Source organism: Anser anser (genome assembly GCF_964211835.1).
Source record: "Anser anser genome assembly, chromosome: 1".
In the NCBI taxonomy this organism is placed as follows: domain Eukaryota; kingdom Metazoa; phylum Chordata; class Aves; order Anseriformes; family Anatidae; genus Anser; species Anser anser.
Genome location: NC_139720.1, coordinates 53,961,855 through 53,979,727, shown reverse-complemented (window position 1 = coordinate 53,979,727; position 17,873 = coordinate 53,961,855). Strand labels below are relative to the sequence as shown.

Below are 17,873 nucleotides of genomic sequence, written 5' to 3'. Positions count from 1 at the left end.
AACTTTGCCTTAGGATTTTAACTGACATTTTGTCACTCTTCTATCTTCATATTATTTTATTTGTCTGCTATATAGATATATCACATGGAATAATCACTCAAAAAGGTCACTGGCAGAAAGTTATTAAACATTCATTCAAGGTGTAACTGAGATATTATTCCTCTACTTCTCAGGAGGGTTTTAATCAACAGTTTATACGGTCATACTCTGCCTCCCTCCCTCTCTCTCTCTCTTTAGTTTATATCTGGCTGAATTTTTGTGCTGAAATATTTCTTAGTACTCAGAGAGTTTTTTGACAATGATACTGTGTATTAATCAAAATACATTTGTAAACAAACAAGTAACTGAATGCTTATAACGCTGAAGTCTGAGTTTTAAATAGATCTCTGTTAACTATTACCTGAAACACTATGGGAAATCTTGTCAAAAGAGAATGTACAAAAAATGTTTCCAAGCAGACATTCTTATCTGTCTCATCTTTACACTATCCAAAATCCCTAATATATGCAAGAAATAACATCAAATCAGTGCAAAGAGGAAAGAAAGAAATTGCTGAAAGTAATCTGAAAGACTTAGGAAGTCTGTAAGGAAGGGTGGTAACATTAAAAAAAAATCTGTAAGTGATCAAAACATTCCTGCAGAGAAAAAGAAAACTGTAAATGATGCCCATATCTGTCTTACAAGTTATTCATCCTGATAAAGTTTTCAACAAATTTCATGATTCTGTCCATCAAATGCTGTCATTAAAAGCTATAGATGAATAGACTCTTTAACTAAAAAAAAAAAAGTCATGAAATAAAAGTAACTAACAATGGCTAGTTTTCTGCATAAAAGAAACATGACAGATAGCTCATATGATCCACTGCTTTGCATTTTCTCTTTTTACTAGCTAGTTTCTAATAAAAGATACTCCATTTGTTTCTATCACATTTACTTCTTTAGACTGTAGTGTCACAGAAACAATATCATCGTATATTCTATATCTCATTTTTTTGCTTTCTATAGACACAGCTACAGGTCTGCACAGCTGCACGTGTGGGCACCTGCTACACATGCTGTAAGGATCTCTACCTCCTTTTCCCGACTCCATGGATTCCTCAATCAGATGAAAAACCTGGTTGGCATCAGCCTTAATGACCTACTACAAGGTTGGATTACTTTGCTTGGGCTGGTTCAGAGCAAACGATGATATGTTTCTAACCAGAAATGTGGCACTTGCTTTTCTCCTCACAGGAAAGAATGAGGGAGAGAGTAACAGCAAGAGGAAGGACTGCTATGGGTTTTATTTATTTTCAATCCTTCCAGTCAGGTCTACCTAGATTAGGAGCAGACCTGAATCTATTTTAGTTATGTGATAAGATCTAGCTTAGAGAGGGGATAAGGAAACAGAGAAAGCTGTTTCTCTGATCTTTCATTTCATTGCTCAAAATTACTACATTATACAATATTACTTCAGTGTCAATTCAGTATATTAAAATATTTCAACTATTCAAATAGTTCAACTACTAATAGCTTCAGCAAAAACATTTTTCAGCCAGGAGTTGTTATGTCGTAAAAAAGTTTTGACTGGAAGCCGAAGTTGAAGCACACATGATGAAATCCTTTCTTAAGGATGTCACATACAGTAGAGAATGAATAATGACTTTACAAGAGAGCCTACAGACTACATTAGCTTACCTTATGAATAAACTCAGTCAGCAGGCCTAAAAAAAGAAAATGAAGCTATTTCTTCAATCTCACACGTGTCAACATACATTCACACATTGCTGCCTGATAGGCAACTTATTTCCATGACAGTTTCACTAATGTAATTTCATTAACTTTTCCATATTGTTTGAAGTAGTACACTGGGCTGTACTGAGGAAGGACACATTTAACTAAAAGAGCATAAGCCAAAAATTCCCAGTAAAGATCAGAAAGTAATCATAAACATCTCCCAGTAAAACAGGAGAAAGGATTGTGATTCTGGTGCACAGAGGTGTTCTGGGTCTGGCTGGGATGGAATTAATTTCCCTGCAGCGGCCCATACAGTGCTGTGCTCTGCACTTGTAGCTAGAACAGCACTGGTATCGCACCAGTGTTTTGTCTATTGCTGGATACTACAAGCCACTAATTAATTATATATTTTGAATGAGAACTTAAGCCAGGAGTGTGATAAGAAGGAAACAAAGAACATCTCACAGGGTTACCTCTGAGCAGTCAGCAGTGAAAATAGGATTCATTTGCTTGATAAAACTCCTCCTCAGTGTATGTAAGTTTATGGTGGTCCAGGTGCACGATGCCCTCCCCCCTCCCCCCCTGCATAATCATTTTCAGTCCTGAGGACTAAATAAAGCTCTGTCTAACCACAAGGTACTGTTCAATAATTAAAAGCAAAAAAATTCTTCAAATTCCTGTTAGAAACTGGGTGGTGTAAGCAACTCCATTTTTTCTTCTCTCTCCCTCTTTTTTTAATCCCTAAAAGCATGTACCTTATGTGTACTTCCTACTTTTTCCTAAGACATTCCATAAGTTTTTTTTTTTTTTTTTTTTAAAATGGAGTACTGGCAAGTTGGTTACACTGTAAATCTACAGTGTCAAAGTTGAAGTCCTCACCATGTTCTCAAGTCAGTATAATGTGGTTCTTTGAGAATTCATGCTGAACAAATTTCTATCAGGTTCTCATCCTAATGTTTAAAGTGAGTATCTGGTTTAGATAGACAGGCTACCTTTGGCAAATAGGAAAATCCCTGAAGACTTCTGACACAACATTACAATAGAACTATGTCTGAATTGAAGTATCTTAAAAAAAAACAAAACACACACACACACACAAAACCACAAAAAAAATAATGCTGATATTACGTATTTTTCTTGGTATGATGTATAAAATCTAACATTAAAAGGGCTTTTCAAACATTTGCAGACAGTGAGTTCTATTTGCTTACTATGTGAAGGCTTATTTGCCAATATACATACTGTAAATATACATAAACAAAGAGCACAAGCCTAGGCAATTTTTTTGTCTGAACCCTATAAAATACCAAATCAGAGCATTTTTATTTTATTTTATTTTTGTCAGCATGAAGTTGGACAGGAAAGCAGTAATATAAAACATGTAAAAAATAAAAGGATGGATACAAGCTAGGGTTCAGCAAGGAATTGTTTTCAGAAAACAACATGATATTTAGAAAAGGCTAAAATGGTTTCTAAGTACCAGAATCTCATTGCTGCAGAAGCTTTTGGAGACTGGAATATGCTCCATTCACCTGCCTCCAGATATGACATAACCTCATATCTGCCACGAGCCTGTGACCAGAATGCTCATGGTTACTGGCCTCCAAGATACACCTCTTTCACATGCTGGTGGCATCTCAACCTAAAGAAAGAATGCTGAATCACTTTATTTTGTGAGATTTCTCACTCCGTCTTCTACAAAGGTGGGTGCTAGCAGCTCTTCTATAAAATATGGCTGAATTTTGGTCAGCTGCTGAAGTGCTGACGTGGCATCTGAGGTATAAAAGCTTTCCTATACTTCATATGGAATATACAGAATTTCCTTAGCATAAACCACTTTCCAAATATTTTGGAAATGAAATATGATTAGTAGTAGTACTAATTTTAAAACCTAAATTATGTTTAAACTCTCTTTGGAATAAGATAACCCCTATGAATAATAAACATAGAAAATTCAACATAAGAATGAATAGGGAAGAAATGCCATATGGAGCTTAAAAGCTTTAAAATAGTTTAAGCAGACATATTTGAAAACACTGTCCCAAATCCCAAGAGGAAAAGATTATTTTATGCAGTGGTAAGTGAAGATGTTCCTCATGACTTAGAAAAGTTGTCCATGAAAGCCAGAGCTTCACAGGAGAGAGAGAAAAACTATGTTTTCCACATCAAATAAAATTGTAGAAACTCTGTAGTATAGAAATAATAAAAAGGAATTAAAATAAACACCAAAGGAAGCTGAATTATACACATCACTTGACTTTATGAAAGCAAGAGTAAAATTTAATGCTGCAAAAAGCAACATTTACTGATGCTATTTGAGATGTAAGTAAAAATAAATACCAATAGTTACCAGACGATGCTCTTCACTATAGTGCAGAGAGCTTTTATCCCTATTCCGTTTGAATGCCTCGTGCTCAAAAAGGTTTAGAAGAAAGTAAATGACATTAACACAGATACATAGCTATATAGTAGTCCAATCACAAGTGACAGTTAAACTACAAGCAAAAGTAAACTGATCATCATCCATAAAATCAGCACACAAAACAAAATCTTAAAAGCTATACCAAAACAAATAGCATTACACTGAAGATGTCACAGTGATTTCTAAGTGGTTGTTTGTCTCTTCATCTTTCAAGGCTATGCTACTTCCCTAGGTTTTTCCTAGGTCTTTTGGTCTGTGTCAGGCAATAATCTCATAATTATTAGAGGCCTCCTCTTGAATTACTCTGAATTTTCCCCAGTCTCTAATCAACTACCCAAGCCAACATTCTCTCAAATTTCTTCTCCCCCGCTACCCTGCCATACTCATGTAAAAATAGCTATCTTCTCCAGCATTTTTCTCTCTAAATCTCCTCATTGTCTTGCTCTTTCTTTCAAGCCATCAAAAGACTCCAGCTTTTATTACCACTTTAAAGGTCTGGAACAACTCTGCTTCCTGATCAGCTTTCAGCTCTTATTCTTCTTTCTGATGCCTGTAATCATCTGCCATGCTCTACTCATTTTGCAAAATGGGGCAGGGGGATTAAAAAAAAAAGAAAGTCTACTTGATGGGTGGGCATTTTTCTTCTTGGTGATAGCCCCTTCCAGAATGTCTACATATTTCTGTTTTGTACTGTTGGAAAGAATTTCTGAGATTTCATGCAGGACAGAGAAATAATTTCCAGGTGCTTTATTAGAAGCCTAGTTAACTGCCCAAACCAAGCCATACACAGGCCAGCAGGCATGGAGACTCCTTGCAGTAAGCCACCCAGCAAAGGTCAGCTAGCAAAATGCTTGGAGTAAAATTCCCATAGATAGCAAGACTTCTAAAGCAGTGTTTTAACAGGCCTAATATAGGGGTTTCTGTTAGGTGAAAGGGAAAAAAGTTTCCATGACTGAAAGACAAGTTAATTTATATTGAACAGACAAAAAAGAGCTGACTGAAAGTCTATTGATTTATCATGTAAATAATGCAAAAGTAATGTAGCTTTTCAATATCATAAAATATCTATGCCATAGCATTGAGCACTAAATAATCATAATCATACAAACATACTCAGCTACTGAGCAGAACAGTACTCACAGAATATTTGCCTAAAGCCTCTTTCAGAGAGAATATTGCATATTATTCCACTAGGGATACTCCCAGCATAGGCCTGACTCCTTAGATTTATAAAGACTTTTAGTCCTAGCTGCAGCATTTTTCCCATTTTTCTTTTCATTCTGAAAACTCCTTACCTTTCCAGTTGTGTCAAGCCATCAATCTTCATTAAGACTCCCTCAGCACACACTTTTAAAATTAGGGTATCAATATTAATCCATAAAGGGTCTATTAGAAAGCCCAAAAGATATCTGTACTATCTGTACTGCTTGGAAACTAACCCATCATCTAATTTTTTTTTTTTTTTAGTCTGAAGTGTATTACTTTTTAAATTTAGAATGCTTTGGGATAAGGATTGTGTCTCCTACTATTTTATTTTTATACATCATGCATCGTGATTACATTTAAAAAGCAAAACAAGAAGTCTTTACAACAAACTTTCTCCCAGTTACAAACATCCCTTTGATAATAAGTGTTAAATCCTTACAGCCTTCTTTAAAATGCTACTTCTAATGAGGGCTGCCTGTGCCTGCCTTCACTCCATTCTTTGCTGCTCCACTATGCTGCCAATTAAAATGAAAGAGTAAAGGAGCACACATGAAATAAATTAGTAAGTAGGAGCTGGAAGTTTTCTTCTTCAGCTTGCTACAGACCAAAGTGATCAGAAGATCCAAAAATATTCTAGTACAAAAAACAGAACAGATTCCAATAACTGCTCTGAAAGAGACCTGCTATGTTTTAGATACTATTTCCTCTTAATATTATTTGATTTGCAAACTAATTTGATTAGCCTACTCTGAGTTTGCTTTGGCAAAATACTTTTTATTCCTACAGGATGCAATGTCTATAACTGTTGTCAATTTTTTAACAGATTTTAGTATTTATAAACTGCAGGCGTTTCACTTAATTATTGGAATATGTTAGTGTCATGACGAAGAAGAAAAAAATGTGATTCTTAAATGAGGTGAATGTGAGTGCCTGAGGCATATTATAAGGCAATATACCTGTTTAATACAGGTAAAAAGTAATTATATACAGGTCTGAGTTCCTTGTAAAGGAACACAGGTTATATATATACAGGTTATATACAAAGGTTATAAGTATTGAAGTGACATGTGGGATGTATATATATAAAGGCAATAAATAGAGACAAATTGACTTTGTTTTGTGCCAGTGTTTATAGGCTGTGGTTACAGATGTCAGCAATTAAGTTTAAAAATAGAAACAGTGCATTTTCAAGGAGAAACATCCTGGTCTACACTGCACGTATATGCTTAGCTTTCATGCCTTCAGCGTAATGAAATCTGCATAAAAAAGCTTTGTCAGGCAGGAGCCATCCTGTGCATACAAGGTGTCTATGAGAATAAAAATAGCCATTCCCCACGTAAATTAACCTCTCATAAAACTCTATTAACTTCGGAAGAATTATAGCAATGATTTGTTATACGTTTGAATTAAAAGTTGTAGCATGGAATTTACTCTGGAATATTCTCCAATATGGGCCAGAAATTGGCAATGAATTTTGAAACACACCATTATAAGTGAAGGACATGCTATAATGGTTGATATGTAAGATATACAAATATCAGAAAATGACACTTTTTCCAAAGTAACTTCAATCCTTCCCAATTTGCATATGAAAATTTCTGATAACATTCCATTTTAATGAATAACTCAATTTCCATGACTTGCATGGACGCTAAAATAAATATCAGCAAGGAATAATGACTTTATTTGAAAACAAGCTACTTATTCTCAGCATCTTATTTTTAAAAGTCCAGAAAGCACCACATAATGGTACCATAGTTTATAGCAAGAAATGAGAACACATTGTGCCTGCTATAAACATCTGAGACTCATTCTTATTTCTTGCTCGAGTTATGTATGGTAAATGGTGCCTGAAATTCAACCACAAGCTCAGGTACACCAATTTGTCTTTAAATGTATTAATGAATATTTTAGGAGGAAAATCTTACATTTAGGGTATCTTGACAAATTTTCCATCAAACTGAAAACAATTTGGGGCAAAAATATTTCCTTCCTCAAACTTGAACATGATTGTTGACTGGAGATAGAGTAGAGACTTTGTATTTCTCAAATAACTCATTATTTCATACACTTACAAGGGCTTTCATATTGCATTTTGACAAAAAATAAAAATAAAAAAAGAGTGAACCATACTGACTTAAAATTACATGGGAATGGGTAAATGGATGCATATAGTTATGGGTTAAGTGGGAAAATAATATAATACACCTGGTGCTGTTTCTGGTATGTATAATTTTAATGTGAAATTATGAAAATTCATGTCCTTCTAACCTAAGGGTTGTAATAAAAAGCATCAGTGGGCTTTCTTTTTTAATGCTCCTTCTCTTTATTTAACCTTATGTTTACTTTCTCAAACACTTTCTCAAAAAATTAAAACTCTACTGGTCAAAAATGTTCTCCTGCTTTTACACGATAATCTAGTTTTCCCCACTGGCTCCTGAAACATTCTCCCAGAGCTGAGAAAACCAAACCTCATGTACCATAGCTTGAGGTGGCCAATGAACTTTGGTAATCCTTTATTAACACCTTGCATGCAAGTTCCCCCAGAGGTACTTCAGGTGCAGTCCGCAGACCCCACTGTTATTCTCAAGAGGGGCTCATCAGTTGTCACTCACTGCTGGTTGTTTCGGGCAGGAAACCATGAGAAGAGGTGCACATGGTCTGTCCCCCCTGCAGGGTGGTGAGCTCCTTCTTCAATATTTGTACCACTGCAGAGCTTCCCATCTGCCCACCTTCTTTCCTTTAACATCCCTGCATACATCCTCCACTAGAATCCTCAGGATCATGAATGCTGGTCAGTCCCAGCTTTACAGCTTCCGTAGCTGCTTCCCAATAGACTTACCATTTATTCACGGTGAATCCTGCCTTCCCTGGCCTTTACTTATGGGGAAATCAGGCCATCATCCTCACAGATCAAGTGAAGGATCTGGATGGCAGTAAATAGCATCCAATGGTCACAGATCTAGCTAGGAGATTATTTGATAATAGAAATGTTTGCATCTTAATTCCCATGGTAGGTAATCTTTGAAAGTTTTTTTTTTTCTAAAAGAATTTTTCAAAATCCGTTAGAGCTCTTCTTTTTGTGTAATTTGCCTCCTTGCAGGTTTCTCTACTTGCCAGATTTTAAATTTAATTTAAGTGATATAGCATAGAAGCTTTGCAGTTGTAGAGAAGAAATTTTAATGTATCTAGCTGAGGTCCCCACTAGAGAACGTGGGTGACCTCACCCATTCAGTGAGCTGGCATCCATCTTCCAGTGAAAGCAACTTGCAGTGCAATCTGCAGACTGTTCTAGGTGCAAAATTTAGACCCAAGAAACTGTTCGGTTTGGTTTTCAATTGGGATAATCCCATGTTGAAATCCCTAATATTTTCCTAGAGCAGCTATTTTAAGAAGTTTGGAACTTTTTAAGATCATAACTGGAAGCCATTTACTCTTTCTCTTCTTTTTCCTTTGTTTTCTAAAGCAATAAATATACCTAGTTAGTAATTCTCATTGCTTCTATTTTACTATTATTTTCTTTTGAAATGTTTGTTATACTTGATAATGAGCCTCCGTTTATGATTGCACTCCATCACCACTAGTATGACTTCTATTTCTTAAAGATTAACTATCTTGATTTACCTTACTGATCAATTTAAAAAATATCATTATGTATGCAGCAACTGCTTTACAGAAATCAATTTGTGGTATATTAGAATGATTTCTTTTTGAGCCAAATTTGTTGTCTTATAAAAATGTATAAAAATGTAAAAAAAGAAAATTAATGTCCCAGAAAAGTTCTTAGACTGTTCTTTAAATCCTATTTCTAGGAAGTGCTTTAAAAATATTTAATAACTTCCCTCAGCACCTTTTCTAAGCACTGAAGTAATATAAAATATAAAATATTTCCATGTTGCTGTAAAATGCAGTCATATTGTCTTTTTTTTTTGTCCTCATTTTTCTTTCTTTTCATGGGAATATACTAATCATTCAGCATTGCTGCTGCAAATGAGCTGGAACCAATGACGACATCTTTTTCATAAATACACAAAAAGTTATTCCAGCTTCAGAATGGCAGTTAAATTTGGGACACACTTAAATCTCCCCAAAGAGTCTAGTCTGCATGTTTTCCAGGGCTGACTAACTCTTTCTGCAGATTTACCTGAGAGATCCTCTAATGACGTATATCTGTTTGGTACTAACTGTTAGAATCTGAGCAAGCTCTACTTCAGTGTACGTTTTACCATGTATGTACTTCCTGAGAAGTCCAAAAACTCCTGAAGGTATTACTTAAGTTTTACTTATATATCAACTGTGAAAAGTGGAAACCTGAAATGTAGGAACTACTCCGTCTGACTGAAACTGAACCCTGGTCTCCTGAATTAAAAGAGGGTAGAAACCACGGCATCATAGCTTATTGGCCTTCATCCCTACAGCTGAAGTTGAAGGACATTTTAAAAGTAATGTTTAGTGTACAGGCTTAAGCTGAAGTATTTTACAAAGTGAGGGCTTCTATTTACAAACTAAGAAGGAATTAATGGTGGGCACAAAGGTAATAGGAAGTTAGAAAGTAGCTAGTGCAGAGGATGTGAATTGGAACTGAAAGGAACGGAACGGAACGGAACGGAAAGGAAAAAGGAAAGGAAAGGAAAGGAAAGGACAGGAATAGAGTAGAGTAGAGTAGAGTAGAGTAGAGTAGAGTAGAGTAGAATAGAATAGAATAGAATAGAATAGAATAGAATAGAATAGAATAGAATAGAATAGAATAGAATAGAATAGAATAGAATAGAATAGTTCAGTTGAAAGGGACCTACAGAGGTCACTGAGTTCAACTGCCTGACCACTTCAGGGCTAAGCACAAGTTAAAGCACGTTATTGAGGGCATTGTCTAAAGGTCTTTTGAACACTGACAAGCTTGGGGCATCAACCACCTCTCTAGGAAGCCTGTTCCAGTGTTTGATCACCCTCACAGTAAAGAATTCTTTCCTAATATCTGGTCTGAACCCCTCTGCTGCAGTTTTTTGACATATCCCACGCCTCCTAACTAGAGGTCACTGGTAGATCCAGTGTCAACATAGTGTCTTGTGGTCTCCCTATTCATAATGCTTTCATTACTATAAGGAGCAAAAGAAGAAACCTTTAATTCATATCAACAATAAAAACTTAGGTAGTTTTAGGAAGTGTAGAATTTTTCTGGACATAATGGTCTAAAAAAAATCAGTCTTAATGATATGTTACTCTGGCTTTTCATTCTTGTTTCATGAATATGCAGGACATAATATCTAAATGACAGATATTCTGATTTCCTCTTAGTTCTGCTTACAGGGAAAGAAGTAAGTTGAAGATTTAGTTGCATTTAAAAGCACAGGTGAGGTGTATTTTTTTTTTTTTTTAAATTGTGGATGTGTCGAACAGTAAGATTTTTCAAGGAAAAAGACAAAAGGTGAACGGTATTTATTTAGTGTATGTTTCTCAACCACATAGATAACTTGAAAAATACACATACATAGTAAACTGCAAAACATATAATCTAATGCTTGCAGTGCAAGTACACTCTAGTAAATTGGATTACCTATAAACTAAATAAGTAATAATGAGTATTATTTTTATAAGTGTAATTTATGCTACTGTTCATCACATGTCATTATAAAAAATACACAATTAGAGAACCAAGCAGCAACTTTACTCAGTTCAGCTGTCTGCAAAATGTTATATTATGCTTGCATATTAATTTAATAACTGTGAATCAAGAGAAGATATGCAACTTGGTTTTATCCATCTGGAAAACTAAGATTCAGAGGAAATCCTTATTTCTAAATCAGATATTCTCTAACTTGTCTTTGTTGTTCAGCCTTAAATGGGCAAATAGCCTAACTTCTATACAGCTATTTTGTATTGAAAGAATGTTAATTAATATGCTCTTCACCTTTCTTTATATGAGCAAGGATATAAACCTGCAACATGTCAATGTGTAACACAGAGGAAAATGTGTTTTTCTAGTTTTTAGGTCTCTTTGTCATTCCCTGATGGGCTACATTGGCAGCAGTTTTTGCATATATGCCCTTTATGCGTATATGCCCTTTATGCATATATGCCCTAGTATGTATATACAATTACACCTTGCTCTTCTGCCTATGACATAGGGAGGACCACTCAGAAGGAGATGCTATCCTTAACTGCAGCATTTTGAAAAACAAAACAAAAAACAAACAAACAAACAAACAATAAAAGTTTACTATAATCTGTAGGCCTAACTCAATATCTGATCAGAGAGCTAAGACCTGCCCATTTGCACTTGCTTTTCATGTGAAAAAATTCATTGTTTGACATTGGTTTCAGTGGGCAAACAATATTGTAAATGGAAGTCCCATAAAATATTCACACTATACTTACAATAGATTCACATTACACTTACACTATATTCACATTACAGTGTTACACTGAATCAGTTCTTATATAGATTGTGTGCTCCAATGAAAACTAATGTTTTATACCTTTTCATGAACCTTTTGCCCTGGATCCATTCCTTCAATATGCTCTGATTCAGCAGGCCCTTCACCAGCTGCAATTTTCCTTTGAATGTGTGCATTTTGTTCACGCAAAGCTACAATCTGCAAAAGATAGAAAGGAAATGGTCATATGTATAAGAAAACCAAAAATCACTTAGCAGGCGGTTTGTGAAATCTACTGACATTTTGATACCAAATTGGCCATTTGTAACATCTGCTATATTAGGTCTATACATGCAGAGAGGTTTAACAAAAAACAAACACAACAAACAAGCAAATAAACTTATATTGCTAATGATTAAGGAGCATTAAGGATACAAAAGAATGACAGAATGTCAGGATATTCAACATTATGTCTTGCTTTATCTTCTATCTTTATTATTCTTTCACATTGAACACAGTGGTTACCAAAGTAGCATTACAGGAGAACAGAGCCAAAAGACTATGAAAGAAAAACAAGTGATGTAAAATGAAATTCTAGTTTTATCAACTTTCCAGCACTTAGTAACTGTAACATGAATTCTAAGGGTTTTTTCTTAAGAAAAACAGGTACATAAAAGTCCTAAGTGTGGTATTCAATGGCTATTTTAGTGCAGGTACAAGTAGGATTTTTTTTTCCTTTTTCATATTAAAGATACTGCTTCATTTATTTTTAGTGGTATAAAGTCCCACACAGATACTGGAAAATAAGCTGCTTTCTCTTTGCAATATTCTGCTTCCATGAGCATATATAATAAGTGGTTTACCGAATGGATAGCATTGTGTATTACAGTGGAATACTACTATGATGGGTAGATGCTGGTTTTTGGAAAGCTAGTGTAAATTTAAAGGTTTCTATCACTCTATTATATATGCATAAATCCTGAGTCAAAAACACCCTAAAATACTGCCCTGTCCTGAAAGAAAAAAACGTGTTGTAGTAGGGAAGACCTAAGTCAGTACTACTTGGTAAGCATGTTCAACAGTTAGGAATTTGTGGGACTTGAAGTAACTAGTAGATGGAAATCTACATTAAAAAATATATGTACTTTGGTCTGAATAATTTATTTTGAAAGTGTTTTTTTTGTTTGTTTGTTTTGGGGGGAGGGGTTCAAATTTTACTTTTAATTTATGTTTAAATTCTGATTGTAATGACTATTTGAATCAGCTCTGGCCAGCATTTGAGATCTGAGGGACACATCACTTTACATGATTCTTCCTTAATATAAATGTGGAAAAGTGTTTTGAGTCAAGCAGTTTCACTCCTCACTGATTTTCAAGTTACAGCCCTTGATGCATTTGTGTGATTTCCACTGGTTTCACTGTCAAGACCAAGACTGGAGGGCAAAATTTCACCCACAACAACTGTATGAAAATATAAAAGAGTGGGAATTAAAATTGTGTGAGACAATATGTGTCTTCTGGGAATGTACAAATACACTGTGCTTTAAAATTTTTGCCTAAGGAAATCTTTATAATCTCGTTAGTAGTGATTCCTTTTGTATAGTCATTGGTAATTTAAAAATTTAAAAACTTTTTATCTGAATAGCTCCACTATTTTTATTTATTTATTTATTTTTTATTTTTTTATTGTTTGGTATGATGCAAATAGTTCTTAAACCTAAACTAAAGAAATAATGGTTTACAGCAAGAAAAATTAGCTAATAAAATTAGCTAATAAGGCTATAAGTGACTTTCAGGTAGCTTAAAGGAGATACTTCAAAGTATATACTATAAAATAATGATTTACAGAGAGTAACTGTACATTATGTGAAATAAATGTAAAATCACGGGATATGTTAACTGTCAGCTGACAATAGATCTGGAGTTTCATACAATAATCATTGATCCATTAAAATGCAGACTTCACTATGACATCATCTTGATTTATCACCTATTTCTAACACAAATCCTTAATCATCCTTCACATCAGTAAGAACATGGTGTAAACACGATTACAAAATTTTATAATTTCTTCACACATTCCACAACAGTTTTTTTTTTCCTCTTTCGGTATTTAGATACCTTTGGGCCACCACTTTTAAAGTAACTAACTAAATAAAATTATACCCTCAAAGTGAAATGCAAATAAAAGCATCTAACATTGTATACTATTATTTGGGGGGATTCACTTAATTTTGAACACTTAGGAACAATGTCTTTGCCCAAAATCCCTCATTTTAAAGGCTAATTGTTACCATGTTTTTGTTACTGAAAAGGATACAGAGTAACAACAAGCAGGAGCAGAATGAAGTTTCAAGTCTGGCCCACCTTAAAAGTATCAGCTCTAGTGGTCATGTAGCAGTTCTAAGTTGTGAAGAACTACACAGCTAATTCGCTTTCATACTTGTTCTCTTTTCCTGATTTAATGAATAAATTAATTCAGAATTAATGATCCTAAGACAGCAAGGAAACTCTCCTCCTGTTGCCTTACAAATAAAAATGGATTTTTACTTTTCACTTTGTTAAAGGAGAGGGTTTTTTTATTATTATCACACTTGCATTTATTACTTATTTCTTATTTAACTTGAACTTTTTAAAGTGTGCAAAATATTTACAAATGTGCTAATTTAGTCACTGAAAAAATTATCTAACTGTCTACACAGGTAGTCACACCAAAACATGGCTGTATGGGTTATGAGGATGTATGAATTAGGTGCAGATGAAGATGCAGATGACTCTTAAGTTTTTACCTAGGAAGTCTCTAAATCTTTCTTCTCAAAATTCTGATGATCATTGCAACAACAGATAATAATATTACGGATCTAGGTAAGTGAGTGATTGTTCAGTATTGATAAAACTCAGTAGTACTGCTTCTGAGAAATAAGAACATACATATTCCTTATATTTATGTTTTTATGTTTATGCAATCCAGCTTAACATATCTCTTACAAGGTATGTCTTGTCTACAGTAAGCTTTTCAACTACCTACATATTATTTAACCCTATAAAGCAATAATATTTGATATAATTCTTAATGGTTTTCATGCTAAATTCTCTTTTGAAAAAGAAAAGGGTAATATTGTTGAGGATGAAGTCATATGTGCTTAAATTAAATTAACAGAAGACATTAATAAAAATAAATGTGCATGAATACTATCGTAGTTATTGAAAACTGGACAGTCAACCTTGGGTTCAAGTCCAAGTACTACCTCCTAAAATATGATCAAATATATCACAAAGTTTTTTCCTCATTGGTTTCTGAATGCAGTCCTCAAATCTTTAGATTACTTTTCTAAATCACTATTACAGACATTATTTTCCCATTTAGCACACTTGCAAAGCTTTTGACCTGGACCACAGTAACGCATTTCAACGTCACTCAAATCTGGAGTGTAAAACTGCAGAGATGCTGGTACTCCCATAGTTAAGTCCTAAGATATCTTTCTATCTTAAGTCTAAATTTGGATCCCTACTAACTTTGCCAAACTCAGTCAAGTAAATTGAAAATTCACAACAATATATATATATATATATATTTGATTTAGAAGAATGAAAAAGAATTGTGGATTTAAATTTAAATCTAGAGTACTAGTTCTTTAGCTGGAACTTTCTAAATGTTGTGGCTTAATCCGATGAAGATACCCTAAAACCTAAAAAATGTTCCTTAACCTTGCTTTCTTCTCACAGGCATGTTGATCTCTGTAGACCTTTGTACAGTTCTCTACTTCCTGAGAGGCTATTCATTACCTCATTATAATTCCAGGCTTTAGATAACTAATTTACTGTGAACACAATATAAGAGTGATTTTGTAGTTGACAGCTCAGGGTGCCTCAGAGCTTGGAAGCTGGAGAACATTGCTGGGTGTGTTAGACAGTAAGATTTGGAGAGAAAAATGACCGGTAAGGGACCAGATAAAACAGAGCCCTTGCCATTAGGCTTATAAATGTTCTGATATCCCTAGGGAGAAGCCATTGTTACTATATACATTGTTACTATTAATGTGTATCTACATATATATAACTATAAATCACAAGAAGAATATTCTGGGTACCTTTCCTACCTGTAAAAATTTTTTCTTGAAATCCTGGCCTGTGACCCCACAACAGAGCATGCTCTACTTAGGGCAAAAATGCCCTTAGGTATCCTGTATCATCCATTGACTTAAGACACAAATACAATAGCTGAGCTGAAAATCTTGAATATATCTGGCTGGCACAGAGCAGGATAACTGAAAAGCTAAAGTGCTGAATGCTGAGATTAAAGTGGTTATCTGGTTCCTTCTGTAAAAGCTGGAGAGAGAAACAGTCAGCATATCTTCTGTGTCTGAAAGAGGTGGGATGAACAACATGCATATCTTTTCTCCTGGTGAAAACACGTGATTATCTTAAATTTAGGTGCTTCCATTATGATGGCTAAATAGAAGCAAAATTAATTCCATCAAGGAAGTGAAGAAATTCAAGAAAAAAAATCATGTTATGAACCAAAAAGTATGCTGCTAGTACAGTATTATACTATAGTATAACATTACTATACTATATATACAATATATTGCTATACTACACCATTGTTATACTATATATACACTATATACCATGTATTATTATACTATATATACCTAGGGGTGCTGTTTGACAAGAAGCATGTCATGAGCTTTCAATGTCTGCTTGCTGCACAGAAAGCCAACTGTATCCTGGGCTGCATAAAAAGAAGCATGGCCAGCAGGTCAAGGGATGTGATTCTCCCCCTCGGCTCTGCTCCTGTGAGATCACAGTCTTGCATTCATCTCTGGGACCAGAGCACAAGAAGTAAATAGACATATTGGAACAAGTGCAGAGGAGGCCCACAAAGATGACCAGAGGGCTGGAGCAGCTCTCCTACGAAGAGAGGCTGAGAGAGTTGGGGTTGTTCAGCATGGAGTAGAGAAGGCTCCAGGGAGACCTTAAAGCTGCCTTCCAGTACCTAAAGAGGGCCTACAGGAAAGCTGGGGCGGGACTCTTTGTCAGGGAGTGCAGTGATAGGATGATGAATAATGGCTTTAAACTAGAAAAGGGTATGTTTAGATTAGAGATTAAGAGGAAATTCTTCACTGTGAGGGTGGTGAGACACTGGAACAGGTTGCCCAGAGCAGCTGTGGATGCCCCATCCATAGAAGTGTTCAAGGCCAAGTTGGATGGGAGCAACCTGGTCTAGCTTGAGGTGTCCCTGTCACAGCAGGGGGTTGGAATTAGATGATCTTTAGGGTCCCTTCCAACCCAAACCATTCTATGATTCTATATCATAGTATAATACAGTATAGTTGGTCCTGCCCACTCCTTAGATGTGGTGGGGAAAATTGCTCCAGTTACCTCATGGATGCTTTTTTTCCTCTCAGTGTGTATAACAGTACAGACAAATAAATATAGTTATATGCTTTCAAAAGTATAAGGCCTCTATGGAGGCTAAATAAAATACTATTCTAATTTTTAAATAGTTGCATAATCAATTTCTCTATTGACTTTTTCTTCAATGTTTTTGCTATTTAAATTGTATTTAAAACCATCTGCCAGTAAAGGATTTAAATGTAATTACTGTAATCACCTTGTTTTAATTTGTTTTCCATGGAATATACGCTTGTATGTAGAGATATAAAGATATTTAAATTAATTAATAAGCACATAAAGCTAAAATATTACAGGTGTTTATTTTTGTAGGATTCTTTCTGATATTTAAAACAGTGATAAATATTTTTGACTTGCTTATTTCATTTTTATACTTTGAAGTTTTTAATTTATTAACTTTACGAATTTTAGAACTAGTTAAATATAATTTTTGTGGATAACAAAAGCTCTGAACAACATATATAGTGTTTGATAGTCCCCTAAAAACAGTAAGAAGCTGTATCACTTAAAGAACCTTTTTTGGTGTCAAAAGATTTTAGGCCTTTGAAAAGCTAATTTTTATATACTTTTCCTACCTTAAACTGTTGAACTGGTTTCTTTGATCTTTCAACATTGAAACAAATCTGTTCTAGCCAATTAAACTCTGATTCCCGTTTTTTACTTTGCTACAGCTGACAGACCTACAAGTTTTTTTTTTTCTTTATATATTTTTCTTAAATTGAAATAGTCCAGTCAAA

At 34.6% G+C, this 17,873-nt stretch overlaps 1 protein-coding gene across 16 annotated transcripts in view; it reads right to left on the bottom strand.

The window, feature by feature from the left end:
• Positions 1 to 17,873, bottom strand: part of PPFIA2 (PTPRF interacting protein alpha 2) — a 343,054-nt gene that overhangs the window by 73,970 nt on the left and 251,211 nt on the right. For all 16 annotated transcript variants that reach the window (XM_083807695.1, XM_083807685.1, XM_083807694.1 and 13 more), the window contains one exon: positions 11,821 to 11,937. In XM_083807695.1, the coding sequence (XP_083663821.1) occupies positions 11,821 to 11,937 (117 nt within the window). The remainder of the gene's footprint in view (positions 1 to 11,820; positions 11,938 to 17,873) is intronic.